Source organism: Phoxinus phoxinus (assembly GCF_949152265.1).
Source record: "Phoxinus phoxinus genome assembly, chromosome: 14".
Classification (NCBI taxonomy): domain Eukaryota; kingdom Metazoa; phylum Chordata; class Actinopteri; order Cypriniformes; family Leuciscidae; genus Phoxinus; species Phoxinus phoxinus.
In genome coordinates, this window is record NC_136889.1 from 24,327,119 (window position 1) to 24,341,735 (window position 14,617).

The 14,617-nt window shown below is 38.1% G+C and overlaps 1 protein-coding gene across 1 annotated transcript; it reads right to left on the reverse strand.

Moving 5' to 3' along the window:
• Positions 1 to 330: 330 nt before the first annotated feature.
• nanp (N-acetylneuraminic acid phosphatase) lies at positions 331 to 5,128 on the reverse strand. Its single transcript, XM_079635327.1, has 2 exons — positions 4,948 to 5,128; positions 331 to 2,167 (listed from the first exon to the last, which is right to left on the reverse strand). The coding sequence occupies exons 1-2, from the start codon at positions 5,047 to 5,049 to the stop codon at positions 1,523 to 1,525; spliced, it is 747 nt and encodes a 248-aa protein (XP_079491453.1). The 5' UTR covers positions 5,050 to 5,128; the 3' UTR covers positions 331 to 1,522.
• Between the last annotated feature and the right edge of the window lie 9,489 nt (positions 5,129 to 14,617).

Sequence of the window (14,617 nt, forward strand, 5' to 3'; positions counted from 1 at the left end):
TTAGAACAATGTATGGAAATGGAGAGGCGCCAATACCAATATCAGAACCCCCTTAGTTTTCTGCCAGAAGCTAGTTATTTTAGTTTATGAAGTTTTAAATAAAGATATTTTTTTCTTACAAAAGCCCATCGCTTTTCTTCAGAAGGCCTTCATTAACCCCCTGGAGTCGTATGGATTACTTTTATAATGGATGGATTCACTTTTTTGGACATCAAAATCAGGGCCGCCATTCACTACCATTATAAAGCTTGGAAGAGCAATGATATTTTTATAATATAGGCTAACCCTTATTGTGTTCATCTGAAAGAAGATATACACCATGCATCCAAAGCGTGTGCGCACAAAAAAAGTTATTTTAATGTGATTTTAAACCATTCAAATGCAAGTCAAGAAGACTGGTTTCTGTGCTGCGCGTACATCCAAAGTGTGCACACAGAAAGCCGCCTCTCATACTGAATAGTGCACAATACTGAACTGAGTTCTCTTCTGCGTCTTTTTGCACTTAAATGGACAAATACACACAAAAATGTCGAAATATTCTTGTTAACATGCAGTTACATCTTAAGATAACGTAAACGTTCACAAAGAAAACGCATAACAGTATATTAATTGAATCCGTGCAAGTGATAGCAGCCTAAAATTTGTATCTCTATAATAACATTAATCAAACAAAAGATAAAGAGAAAATGTATGTTTTATTTATAAAGTGCAGTGTTATTTTACATTTGATTACAGTTTCTGTACCTGGAAATCTTGAAACACTTCATTTCAATCGTATCTGTTCAGTTTAATTTATTTGTGCGTTTTTTTTTATTACTCAGTGTGTACTTGTATTTAAAAAATACTTTAAATGTATATTAGTTAGTTGTGTTTCGCTACAATTAAATGTTTTGCAATTAGACTAAAAATAAATGTGATAAAAAAAAAAGGTTTTACCTTATTGGAATTGAAATTAGGAATCGTTAAGAATCGTAATCGATAAGCAGAATCGGAAAGGGGAATCGCTAAAATTCAAACAATACCCAACCCTAATTAGAAATAAAGGCAAAACAACATCACTGTAAAAACGGCATGATTCTTGTCATTTCAATTTTTAACATACAATCATGGTGTCTACAGTGTATAATCTTTACTTGCAAAAAAAACGCTCCACGCAACAATCATAATGCACAAACTGCACATTCTTGTGGCGATTTTTCACCAGTGTTTTCTCCATCCGCTCGCATGATTACTGACCGCATACCTAAAGACGATACATCACCCATGATTAATTTATTCCTCAACTTAAATTGTCCAATGAGGTTACAGAGAGAAAGGTGTGCCACGTTGAACTTACCATAATTACCCTTTTTACCATAAAAATATCTTAATTTGTGTTCCAAAGATGAATGAAAGTCTTTTCATGGAAAACTACATGAGAGTAAGGCATTGATGACAGGAATTTTGAAGTGAACTATCCCTTAAAAACTTTTTACCTGACATGAGTCATCACATTTTTCAAGTACATCTTTAGGTCTAGACATCATTTCAACATCAGTTCAGCTAGAACATCATTCAGATTCAGTACACTAGGTATAGTGTAGTCTGGAGTCACAGAGCCCTGCGGGAGAGATTTACAGTCACTGTTTATCCATACGGTTGCTCGCACTCCTGCATTAACGCCTCCCTGGATGTCAGTACTGAGAGAATCTCCCACCATGATGCAGTCCTGTGGCAGAACTCCTGCAGACTTGAAGCAGTGAGTGAAGATGGAGTGCGCCGGTTTCTGCTCAGGATGATCTCCTCCGACTACCACCACACTAAAGAGACCCTCGCATCTCACAGCTTCGATCTTCTCCCACTGCGTCTGAGTGTCGCCGTTGGTGAGCAGAAGCAGTTTGTAATTTTTCCGCAGTTCTTCCAGTAGAGATCGAACCTCGGGAGACAGAGTCAGTGCCTGTAAACGTGTGTTCTTCCATGTGTAGTAGCAGCTGTTGGCCAGATCCGGATCAGGATCTGTGCCCTGTGTCTCCTGTAGGGCTTCATACCAGTGATGGATCCTTACACTATCTATTGATTTTCCTTCTGATGGGTCGAACGATTCATGATGAAGCTTTCGTAAATAGCACTCACAGATGTCTCTGATGTGGCTTTCCAGCACAGGTGTCGACGTCAGCAGCTCATACACCTAAATAAAGCACACAGCACAAATCATAAAATAATTTTTTTAAACAAATAAAGTACAATTTGGATTATTTTGTTTTTTAATTAAAAGACATTCATACAGTCTAAAGGATTAGTTCACTTTCCAAAAAAAAAAATGCTGATAATTTACTCACTCCGATGTCATCCAAGATATCCATGTCTTTGTTCAGTCGAAAAGAAATTAAGGTTTTTGAGGAAAAAATTCCAGGATTTTTCTACACAGAATGGAATTCAATGGCAACCATCTATCCCAATGTTCAATGAAAGGTTCAAATGTCCGTCTCAACGCAGCTTCAAAGTCTCTACACGATCCCAGTCGAGAAATAAGAGTCTTATCCAGCGAAACATATATGTACTTTTTAACCACAAATGCCCGTCTTGTACCATCTCTGAGATGTGCCACGTATTACGTCATCACGTTGGAAAGGTCACGAAAAAAATAAAAAAAATAAATGAAAACTAAGATGTCGGACGATTTTGAAGTTGGAGGAGAAAATTTGATTTTTTTTCACCCTTCCCTGCCTTTCTGAACCGGAGTACACAGACAAATAACTTAGATAGATGATTTGACGCGTGACCTTTCCAACGTGATGACGCAATGCATCTCAGAGATGGTACACGACGGGCATTTGTGGTTAAAACGTATATAAGAGATTTTTTTTGTGTGAAAATAACCGATCGTTTCGCTAGATAAGACCCTTATTTCTCGACTGGGATTGTGTCGAGCATTTGAAGCTGCATTGGGACGGACACTTGGACCTTCTTTTAACATTGGAATTTTTGGTTGCCATTGATGAAGTCCATTCTGTGTAGAAAAATCCTGGAATGTTTTCCTCAAAAACCTTAATTTCTTTTCGACTGAAGAAAGAAAGACATGGATATCTTGGATGACATGGGGGTGAGTAAATTATCAGGAACAATTTTTTTGAAAGTGAACTAATCCTTTAAGGGTTGAACTTGAGTTATTGTCCAAATAATTTTCAAAATCAGTTCAGCAAGAACATCATTCTGATTTAGTATACAGAAAGGCCAAAAGAGCCTTTTAGAAACGGCTCTACTCATAGCAAAGGTCTCACACACTACTGGACCTGGTAGGACTATACAGACTATGGTCTTTCTGACCATTTTGCTGTATTTTTCAACCTGGGTCTATTTTTTTTTTTAATCAATTGATTAAACCGTATATGCAACTACTGTTGCTTCACCTTTCACTGAATTGGGCTAAAAATGCTTGGATGATGAAATTTTACAGCTTAATAATGCTCTGGCTACAAAACTGGATTTATTTGCTCCTCTTAGCTTTTAGTCAATTTATTCCTGCTTGGCCAACTTTTACAAACTCTAGGTATTAAGTATCATTTGTATGCCGATGATACACATATCTATTTATTGTAAACATGGTCAAAGTGAGGCTGTCTCATTGCTCATTAAATGTATTTCTGAGATAAAATCATGGAGGGCTAATCATTTTCTTTGTCTAAACACAGTGATAAACAGTGATAAAAACTGAGGTCCATTAGGCTGGCCAAACACCTCTTATCATGGAGGGTTCTGTACTTGAGTAAAAATTGAGGGAGTGATCTTTGATTCTTCATTGACATTTGACATCCTGTAGCCTACAGAATGTTGTAAAGACATTGTCTTTTGGTTGTCCATGTTCCATGGGTGACAGAGCTTTTTCTATATGCTCCCAGGTTTTGATTTTGCTTCTAGTTGAAATTTAGGAAGAACCGAATCTTTGAATTTTTAAAAGATATTTGAAAAATTATCATGTTGGCTGATTGTTGATTGTGGTAAACATTGTTGATTTCCAGTTGTGTTAATACACCTATGAAGTATTGTTGATTTATTTTGTATTGTTTATTGTATTTCTACCTTTTAAAGCGCTTTGAGAAGCTCCTTTGTTTGGAGGCACTACAGAAAATAAAGTTATTATTATTATCATCATCACCCTTAAAGTGTCCAAAAAACATGGTAAAAGTACTACTTCGATTGATATAGTGTATATCAAACTGAGGGGGGCTGGGGGGGATAACATTGGACTGAAAATGTATCCTATATTTTTTATTCTTGAACAATAAAAAAGGTTGTTCTTTAAAGTCCCCCTGTGGTGAAAATCACGGTTTTAATATTGTTTATAATATGTCAATGTGGAGTTTTTAATATGATTTAATACAAACCATGTAGAAATGTATTGACTAGGTCAACACCATTGCTGAGTATTTTCTCCTTAAAACTGCAGTGAATCAGAGACAGTTGAAATGGCTGGTGTTTCCGACGTCACAAACTACCTTGTAACCACTCACGACAACGTGTGATCGTCAACTATGCACCTCTGACCTCCTGGTGTGTGAGTGTGTGGGGGCGAGGCTAATTAGCATATTCATACAAATGGGTAGGCTACTAAATGAGGCAAGGGTGTAGATTTGCATTCAATGCGTGAATAGTTATTATTTATTTATTTTTTCAAGGAAAAAAAAAACTTTAATCTATAATTAAAATTTAATTATGTAATTTTGGTGTTCAAATGTGAGTTTTAAGGGATAAAATAACAGGGGGACTTTAAGCCTTTTTAATAAATAGTTTGTAACATATATAATAGGCCTATTGTATATTTTGTAACAATGTATACTTCAGAGTACGTCAAAGCATTTGTATGTATGTGTCAAAAAAACATGGAAACATTACAGTACCAGTAGTAGGCTACTGTCAGCTTTTCCTTGAAAGCGTCAGTTTGAGTATTATTCATATTCATGCATTTACCTTCTGAATGGCAAATCGTCCTGCACCAGCTGTATCGACCAGGGTGTTGTCCAAGTCGAATATAATCGATAAAACTCCTCGACTTTCCATCATATTACACATAAACGTCCGATATTGACTACAGTTCCGAACACGCGGAACTCCGGCTACTGACGTCAGATACCGCACTCACTTTTGCATCATGGGAGATGCAGTTCCCGAGAACAAAAAAAAAAAAAAAAAAATGCCGGTTGCATTTAAACTGCTAAGACTGTTAGTCATATTTGTTTAGGCTTTTCATAACTTATGCAAGTCAGTTACATAAAAACGTAGATTAGTCTAATTTAGTATCAAAAACTGTCTTAGCTATTTTATGCAACTGCATTCAGGTCTACTGACATTAGATCAGGCTTGACTATTTTTTTTCTAGTAAAAAGTTTAACTGGAAAAGGCATATAATTATAATATGTAGCCTATTATTATTGGTGTTTTTTCATTTATTTATTTGTACATTTTACTTGTTGTTGATCACGGCATTTCCTGTGATTTATTTAGGCCTAGGCTATTTGATAAAAAGCATTTATGTTAAATGTAGGTTATAAGCTAGTAAAATTGAATTGTAAAAGCTGTATTCTGCAATATAAATTCATATTTATATTTATCCGCGAGAAAAAGACACATTTATATCAGTAGCCTAAGCTAATGCACACGACAGTAATCAGGTGGAAAATCTGAGCGGCAGCTGAATGTCGGAAGACGTGAGAGTTGGCAGCTATGAATGAGGTTAGCCTACGTGAAAACTTTGGTTTGTTCTCAATAAACATGCTCTTTTTCAGGTTCTTATCAGATTAAATGTGCTGGCATTTGAAGAAGAAAAAAAGAACACACCTGTGTCTGAACGTAACGAGCATATCTGTCTAAGGTGGTTCCATTCCATCTCATGATAGTGTAGAGCAGGCTACGTGTGAGTGAGATGTGAAGGCTCCATCTTAACCATGTGACAAGTTACTGTTTTTTACGATTTACACCTAGCCTATAGCCAGGGCAGATTTATAATAATAAAAGTCTAAAAACGCTGCACAATTGCAAATTTTCTACTAAAATATAAAACATACTAAATAAATAATTTAAATAGGCCTACATATTTTACTTATCATCACAGTTGAAGACTTTGCCAATGTGTAGCCTACTGTATCATTTGTATAATAACAAATATATATATATATATATATATATATATATATATATATAGGCTATATATATATAGGCTATATATATATATATTCACTATAACACTTCTTTTCACCAAAAATACAAAAGGGAAATAATAAAACTTATATGTTTTGAGCAATTGAGATGCAACCACGTCCATGGCCACATGAGGGCATCATTATAGCGGAGTGAACACTAAAATTCATCCACATAACTACAACTCTGTCCATCATGGCTGAGACTGAAACTTGTGGCTCTTTTAGTTATTGGATTGAAGGATATCCTCTACTGTAAAACAAAACTGAATGCCTTCCTATCACAACATCTGTATGGTATGCTGCGACCGTATCGTAGAGAATGAAAGCAGAAACTTTGCGAAATCGTTCAGAAACTCTGAAATAGCACCTAAAATGCATGAGAATTGTTTCATTATTGACTCGTCCTCGAGTTGTTCCAAAGTCATATGCTGATATTGTTTTTGTGAAACGCAAAATGGGAACATGAAGAGTCATGAAAAATATATACTATATTTACAAATTGATATTATTAAAACAAATGCTGCATCTTTGAGGACAGCATGATACATTATAATTTACAATCATCTTGCAATGTCTGCATTGGTAAGAAATTAGGTATGTTTATCTATCACATTAGCTGTGTTAATTATACATCGTTGCATAATTATACGAAACTTAACCCACAGTTTAAAATAAATGCATTACATTGCAGTAGAATATATAAAAAAAACACAATGCATTTATTTTAAATGGTAAGTTCACCCAAAAATCTAAATGCTGTCATTAATTAATTACTCACCCTCATGTCGTTCCAAACCCTTAAGCCCTTCGTTCATTTTCGGAACACAAACCCCCTTAAGCGGCACCCCCCACCCCCTTTTTTTTTTTTATATAGACATAAAAATGCACATTCCGAACTTAAATGGTTGTAATTCAAGAATGCTTTGGAATATAGATGTAAGATTGGTCTTGTTTTAAAGAAGACATTTGGCATATTTTTGTAGACGTGAAATAAATTAAGAAAGTTTAACAGAAAAAAAGTTATAGAAGTTGGAGTTTATGAACATGTACAATGTTAAAAATTATTATTCATATGTTATATAAAATATATATTTTCAAAACCTGGTGGACTCTAAAAATTAGTCTGAACAAGTTGTGTTTCAAATTTTAGGTTGATATCTCAAAAAAAATAAGCTTTTCAGTAAGATTTTGTTTGGGCGCAGTACCAAACTTTTTCACTAGTTGACAATACTGCCCATATAAGGGCACCTCCATTTCCATATGCTGTTTGAGTGATCTGAACCATTATTTTTACAGTTTTCATACAATTTATGAAGTAGCATCACACGCGTGTGATGTTGCTCACATGAACAGAGTCGGCCAATGGTGAGGCGGCGTTGCAATGACGTCGCTGCCTATGGTTCAGAAACCTCTCAGATTTCATGAAAAATATCTTAATTCATGTTCCAAAGATGAAGGAAGGTCTTACAGGTTTGGAACGACATGAGTGTAATTAATGACAGAATTTTCATTTTTGGGTGAACTAACCCTTTAAAGCACACTTTTCAAACAAAATATTCCCTCCCTAACCAATCAACCAAACAGATAAATAAATAATTTTGAACTGCATATCCATAATTTATCATTTAAAAATGTAAGACAAAAAGTATTTTGACGCTTTCTGGTTATGAAATGGTGGAATATGTTCATTAATGTTCATTAATAATGGGATTAATTACACCTGTGGCTACTCAGCATACCCATACATCATCTAAGCATATTTACGATGAACATACTGTTCTGTCAGTAATGAATAACACAGGAACAAATGAGTAATGCATTATTAACATTCTAGTAACTACTATTAACCAAAAAGGAACTCTGATTAACAAATTAATTAAATCAATTAAAAACGCTGTATTATGCTGCCAGGCCAGTAGTTGGTGATGTCACTTTGTAAAGAAACACTAAGCGCCTGTAGACTGAACACATAATACGCATGAACATAATGTCGCTGTTTTTAGAAATGTGTTTTTGTAGTTTACACGGAGACAATAACGGTATTGTTTACAAAAACCTGCACTTTGAATCCCGATTTCAAATATTTGCGTTTTCAGGCCCCCAAAATGCTGTTGTTGCGTAAATGAACGGCCGAAATGCATACAAAGTTTTTCAAGTTTAGAGTGTAAGGGGCCCTGATAATGTTTAATTAGTACTTATGTCTTGCAGGGTTCTTGGTATTGAATCAAAACAACTGCATGTATTATGATATAAAAAAAAAGGAGCCGTGCAAGGAGATCTGTTATCAGTTGATGATAACTGTGCAGTTTGCATGTAGAGGAAGACATTGAGAGCAGTTAGTGTATCCAGAGGAAGTGTCATGTATTGTTATTTCAAGCATTAAAATGACACTTCAAATGACACTTGTCACTCCCTCTCTCGTGTATCTCTCATTATGTAACCTTGCGTGCACTCACACCTGGCCGAGCGCCAAACGTTGACACGCAAAAATGTGTCACTGCATTCTGCTCTCGTTTCGGGCATGATCAGAAATTGGAGCATTTCTCACGCATGTAGATTCTGCTCATAGCACAGATGCCAGTATCTGTTTCAACAATTCCTGCATGTAAAGTTCTTTTCAAAACACGTTCTGTAAACAGAAGTTTCAGGGAGGGGAAGTGTGAGAGAGTTATGGCTACCAAAACAAACACTACAGCAATTACAGCTAGCCTCCATTTGAAGTATTTCTGATGGTTCGTGTCATTAGCATTAGCAGCAATAATACAGTTTTGTTTAGGAATAAAAAAAAATAAAAAAAAAGTAAATGCAATTTTAGCTACTTCACTAAGCATATTTATATTTTTAATTATTAGAATTGCAATTAGTATTTTGATTATTTAGGACAGGGTTGCCCAATCCTGTTCCTGGAGATCTACCTTACTGCACACTTTAAACCTGAATAATTTTTTTTTTGAGGGGATCAGTTCATCAGAAATTCAAAGTTTAAGCAGAGCAGATTTTTATTTTGTACTATATATGTTAATTGCTCATAACTTGAAGTATTTGGGTAAGATATATACATTTAACTTCAAGGTACAATATGTAAGATTTTTGCATTAAAATATCCCAAAATTACAAGGCCAGTATTATATTATTTATGTAATTATTTTAATTTCTTCTATGTAAAGCACTTTGAATTACTACTGTGTATGAAATGTGCTATATGAATAAACTTGCCTTGCCTTGCCTATATATTTTGTTAAGTTGATTACTTACAATATCCCAAATGTTTCCAACTATTTTTAAATCGTGAGAAAATTGCGATTTTAACCAAGGAAACGGGGCATGTGAGCAGGGGTGAGCTGGGAGTCGCCAGTCAATGGCGTCATATCCGCGTCACCCTCGGTTTCCGCTCCTACTGCGTGGAGTCCTGGACAAATGCGGAAGTTGTAGTTGTAGCATCTATCAAGCAATAAACATTAGCTTGTTTCGTGCAGCTTGTTATTCTTTACCGATTGCAGCTGGTTCTGTCGACAAAGACAAGTCCCATAGACGTAAACGTCAACGTACGGGTCAACCAAACGACCCAAGAAGAATTTGGGACAAGAAAAATAAAACCAGGAGGATCAACATCGGTGTGGCATTTCCTAAATGGAGAGAACTTCGTGACAAACTTTAACTAGAAAGAGATGCCGATCTTATAATAGTAATGTTTATACTGTTAATAGTTGTGTTTTGTAATAGTTATGTTTATGTAAGGAGAGTATTATATTGCTTTAGGTTTGTGTTTAGTTTATTGACATTGTTTATCACGTCTGGTGTTTATGGCCATGTAAATAAATAAAGCATGTGTTATACATAAAGATTAATCTTAATCTTAGATTAGTCTTTTGGCAAATGATGTGGGTATGTTCGAATGTAGCCTACTTTTACAACAATTGTTTAGAAAACGTAAAACTGCGCAGCGTTATCACAACAATGAATTCGACAAATACAGTAACATCTATGATAACCAATTAAGTATTAAACCTTACTTTTCTTGCGGTTAATTCATTTTAATGAAATAAAAGCATGTAAAAAAAAATAGAACTTTACCTCATCCATGAACATGATTTTTCGATTCCCGTCTGACTGATATTAGCCCCGTTCTGTCAAAACTGCATTGGCTGCCTATTAAACATCGTATAAATTTTAAAATATTGCTGATCACTTACAAAGCACTAAATGGTTTAGCTCCGCAGTACTTGAGCGAGCTCTTAACGCATTATAGTCCTTCACGTCTACTGCGATCTCAAAATTCTGGCCAGTAAATAATACCTATATCAAAATCGACTGCTTGCGGTAGATCCTTTTCCTACTTAGCACCAAAACTTTGGAACAGTCTTCCTACCACTGTCCGGGAAGCAGACACACTCTGTCAGTTCAAATCTAGACTAAAAACACATATCTTCGGCCTAGCATACACATAACACATTATAGACTTCTATAATTAGGCTGCATAGTTTAGAACAGCCGGGACCGGGAACACTTCCCGTAAATCCTGATGTACTTGGTACATCATAAGAAGGATGGCGTCTACGCTAATATTAGTCTCTCTGTCTAACCCGAGGTTTACCGCTGTCCACCGGAACCAGGCCGTATCCAGATCTGATGAAGGACCAGCGCCAGGACACGACGACGCCGCTGACCTGAAGTGTCAACCAGTCTCTCCTCCTCTCCACTCCGACTTCAACCAACCGGAACTGGACAAATACTCTGATTCATTCTGAACTTCATACACTGTTCATTCATTGGCCAGAGGAGAACTGGCCCCCGACTGAGCCTGGGTTCTCCCAAGGTTTTTTCTCCATTCTGTCACCTGATGGAGTTTTGGTTCCTTGCCGCTGTTGCCTTACCTTCTGGCCTGCTTAGTTGGGGACATTTAATATTCAACAATATTATAGATCTGCCTTAAAGGTGGACGATGATGAAATTGTTTTTTTGTATTATTTTCATGTAATCACTGTGAAGCTGCTTTGATACAATCTGTATTGTAAAAAGCGCTATATAAATAAAGGTGACTTGACTTGACTTGACTGATATACATCCACGGTGGAGTTGAAAATGACAGTTCCCATCATTCCACGCTCATTCACATCGTCATCAAGCTACGCCGTTGTTGTTGTTTGGAATGTAGCGCCCTCTAGCGGCAGAAAATATTGCATATTGTACCTTTAAGATTATCATGAAATCTCAATTTAAATATATTTAGTAGTGGAAACATAACTAGCTAATTCACTGAATGCTAGCTTGCTAATTGGTAGCACAATGCTTCGATTAACAGCATTTTGAGTAAAGTGACATAGAACACTTAAATACAGGCTAGGCATTTTTTCTGTTATGCTGGTTGAAAGTCTCTTCACATCCTGATGGCAATCACTAAGATAAGTGGTCTAAATGTATTTATGTATATATCTCGTCCGTGGATCATAAAATGTTTGTCCAATCATTGTATTTGGTCTGAATGCAAGGATACAAAGTTTTTCCTGCCTGTCAGCGTATATATTTTTATACCTCCTCGCACCTGTCACGCTTGGTTCCCAAATGAAGATGCCGATAAAGCAGATTCAAATAAAAGGAGGATTTACTCCAAACGTGAATACAAGCAAACGTATGAGACAGTGTGCACTTAACACAAACAATACCGGACACTGAACTGAAGATTGTCGAAGGGAGTTCTGGGTGTATTCAGCCGGGAGGAATTGGCTCCAGCTGTCCTGGTTCTGGTGGCAGTAGGACCTCAGGTATCTCCTGATTTCCTGTATCTTCCGCTCAGTCTGGCCGTTAGTTTGAGGATGGTAACCGGAGGAGAGACTTACGGATACTCCGAGGAGTTTTAAAGCAGAACTCGGCAACTCTAGTCATTTCTTCGCTGATTTTCACTTTTGTTGTCGCATGTTTTCCCCATGAGCTCCCCCTACAGCTGTGGGGAGTCATTTTCACAACACTGTCGTTAAAAACTCACTTGCGGCACCCTCCTCCCCCTTTCAACCGCTGCTCATGTGCATTTGTTGTGATCGGAGCAAGCCAACTTTATCGTGTGAAGCTATGTCTACCAAGGTGGGTAATACATTATACACATTATCATAGAACATTGACATGTACATTTTGTATTCTGTTATCAACCATAAAGCAGTTCGTGTTTCTCGCTTGTTCTCGCTTCTCACGAGACTTCCAATTTCTATCTTGCCGGGACGGTAGTCCCCAAGTTGCAAAGTTGGTTTTCCGCCTGGGAACGCTGGGGGGAGCAGGAAAAGTCACCAATATCACCAGAACAGATTGTTTAACCATCCAAATGATTTTTAGACAGTTTTATTAAGTTAAAAAAGTTGCCAAGTTCTCCTTTAAGAATGCTTGCCAGACTCGAGAGATTAATTGTGGACCCCGGTCTGATACAATGTCTTCAGGGATGCCTGAAATGACAGAAAACGATCTGGAACAATGCTTCAGCCCCTTTGAAGGCAGTTGGCAGTCCCTTGAGGGAAATTAACTTACAGGCCCTTGAAAAGCAATCCACAATGACAACTACACAGGTGTGGTTGTTTGAAGATGGTAGGTCCATCATAAAGTCGATCCCAAGATGTGGCCATGGACGATGTGGAATTGGCAGGGGAACCAGCTTTCCTTCAGCGAGTTTCCAGGTTGTGCTGGTAACGGCACAGACTGAGCATCGTACCGGGTGGTTTACCTTGACGTACCGGGAGATTTCTTGAGTCATGGAGGGCCACCAGTAGTGTTGACGTTGGAGCGAGAGGGTACGTTTGCTATTTGGGTGTCCAGAGCCCGGAGACGTATGAGCTGAGTCCAGAAGGGGCAGATGAAAGGTGGGTGGAACGTAGATCAATTCTGGACCTCCTGGTGGAGCAGGGTTGGAGCGAGTGGCTTGGGTAATTTGTTCATCATTGGCCCATCTTATAGGACTGACGATCATGACTGGAGGGAGGATAGGTTCAGGAGAAGAATCACCAGGATCAGGTTGATAAAGACGTGATAAGGCATCTGCCTTACAGTTCTTATCCCCAAGTCGATATGAGATGGTGAAATTAAACCTGGTGAAGAATAAAGCCCACCGGGCTTGACGTGGGTTCAATCTCTTAGCTTCTCGTAGATACTCAAGTTTACGATGATCTGTGATGACCTCGAATTTGTGAAGTGCTCCCTCCAGCCAGTATCTTCACTCTTCTAGAGCTAGCTTGATGGCGAGCAAATCTCGATTACCAATGTCGTAATTCTGCTCCGCTGGGGAAAGCTTTTTTGAATAGAAGGCACATGGATGGAGTTTAGGAGGATCACCCTGCCGCTGAGAGAGGACCGCTCCGACCCCGGAGAACTAGGCGTCCACCTCAACGATGAACGGGAGATCTGGATTAGGGTGGACCAGGATCGGAGCGGTTTGGAAGTCTATTTTGAGTTGTTGGAAAGCTTCCGATGCTGCAGGGGTTAAGGACAGAGACTTGGGCCGGCCCTTAAAAGCAGAGGTCAGAGGTGAACGGAGAAGGCTATAGTTGTGAATTAACCATCTGTAGAAGTTTTCAAATCCTAGAAAGCGCTGGAGTTTGATGGTTTGATGGTAGTGGGTAGAGGCCAGTTCTGGATGGTATCCACCTTCCTCTGGTCCATCTGGATGATATGTTGGTCGATGACATACCCCAGGAAGTGGACAGAGGGGGTATGGAACTCGCATTTCTCCAGCTTAAGGTAAAGATGGTGATGACAGAGCTTTGAGGACCTGCATCACGTGGAGGCGATGTTCGGCCAGGTTCCGGGAGTAGAGTCAAGTCACCTTTATTTATATAGCCCTTTTTACAATACAGATTGTATCAAAGCAGCTTCACAGTGATAACATGAAAATAATACAACAAAGTTTGTTTCCAGAAAAAAATTGCGTCATCATCCACCTTAAGTAAGGCAGATCAATAATATTGTTGAATAATAAATGTCCCCAACTAAGCAAGCCAAAATCCAAGGCAAACAGTGGAAAAGTAGATGAGGATGTCGTCTATGTAGACCACGACGAATCGTAGAAGGAATTCCCGGAAAACCTTATTCATATAGCCCTGGAAGACAGCCGGTGAGTTAGACAGGCCGTACGACATGACCCGATATTCGTAGTGCCCAGAAGGGGTAACGAAGTCATTCTTCCACTCATCACCTCGGCATATACGAATGAGGTTGTACGCGCTCCGCAGGTCCAGTTTGGAGAAGATGAGAGCTCCCTGTAGCTGTTCCGGAGCAGCCAGGACCAGAGGAAGTGGATAGCTGTACTTAACTGTTTGGGAGTTGAGGTGATGGTAGTCGATGCAGGGCCTCAAGCCTCCATCCTTTTTTGCAACAAAGAAGAAGCTTGAAGCGGCAGGGGAGGTAGATGGTCTGATGAATTGTTGTTGAAGTGCCTCCTGGATATACTTCTCCATGGCCTTCTG

Bases quoted from the DNA above. Each gene is read 5' to 3' on its own strand.
- nanp (XM_079635327.1), bottom strand. From the start codon at position 5,049: ATGTGTAATATGATGGAAAGTCGAGGAGTTTTATCGATTATATTCGAC. The intron at 2,168-4,947 runs GTAAATGCATGA...TGCTTTATTTAG, and splicing joins GACGATTTGCCATTCAGAAG to GTGTATGAGCTGCTGACGTC.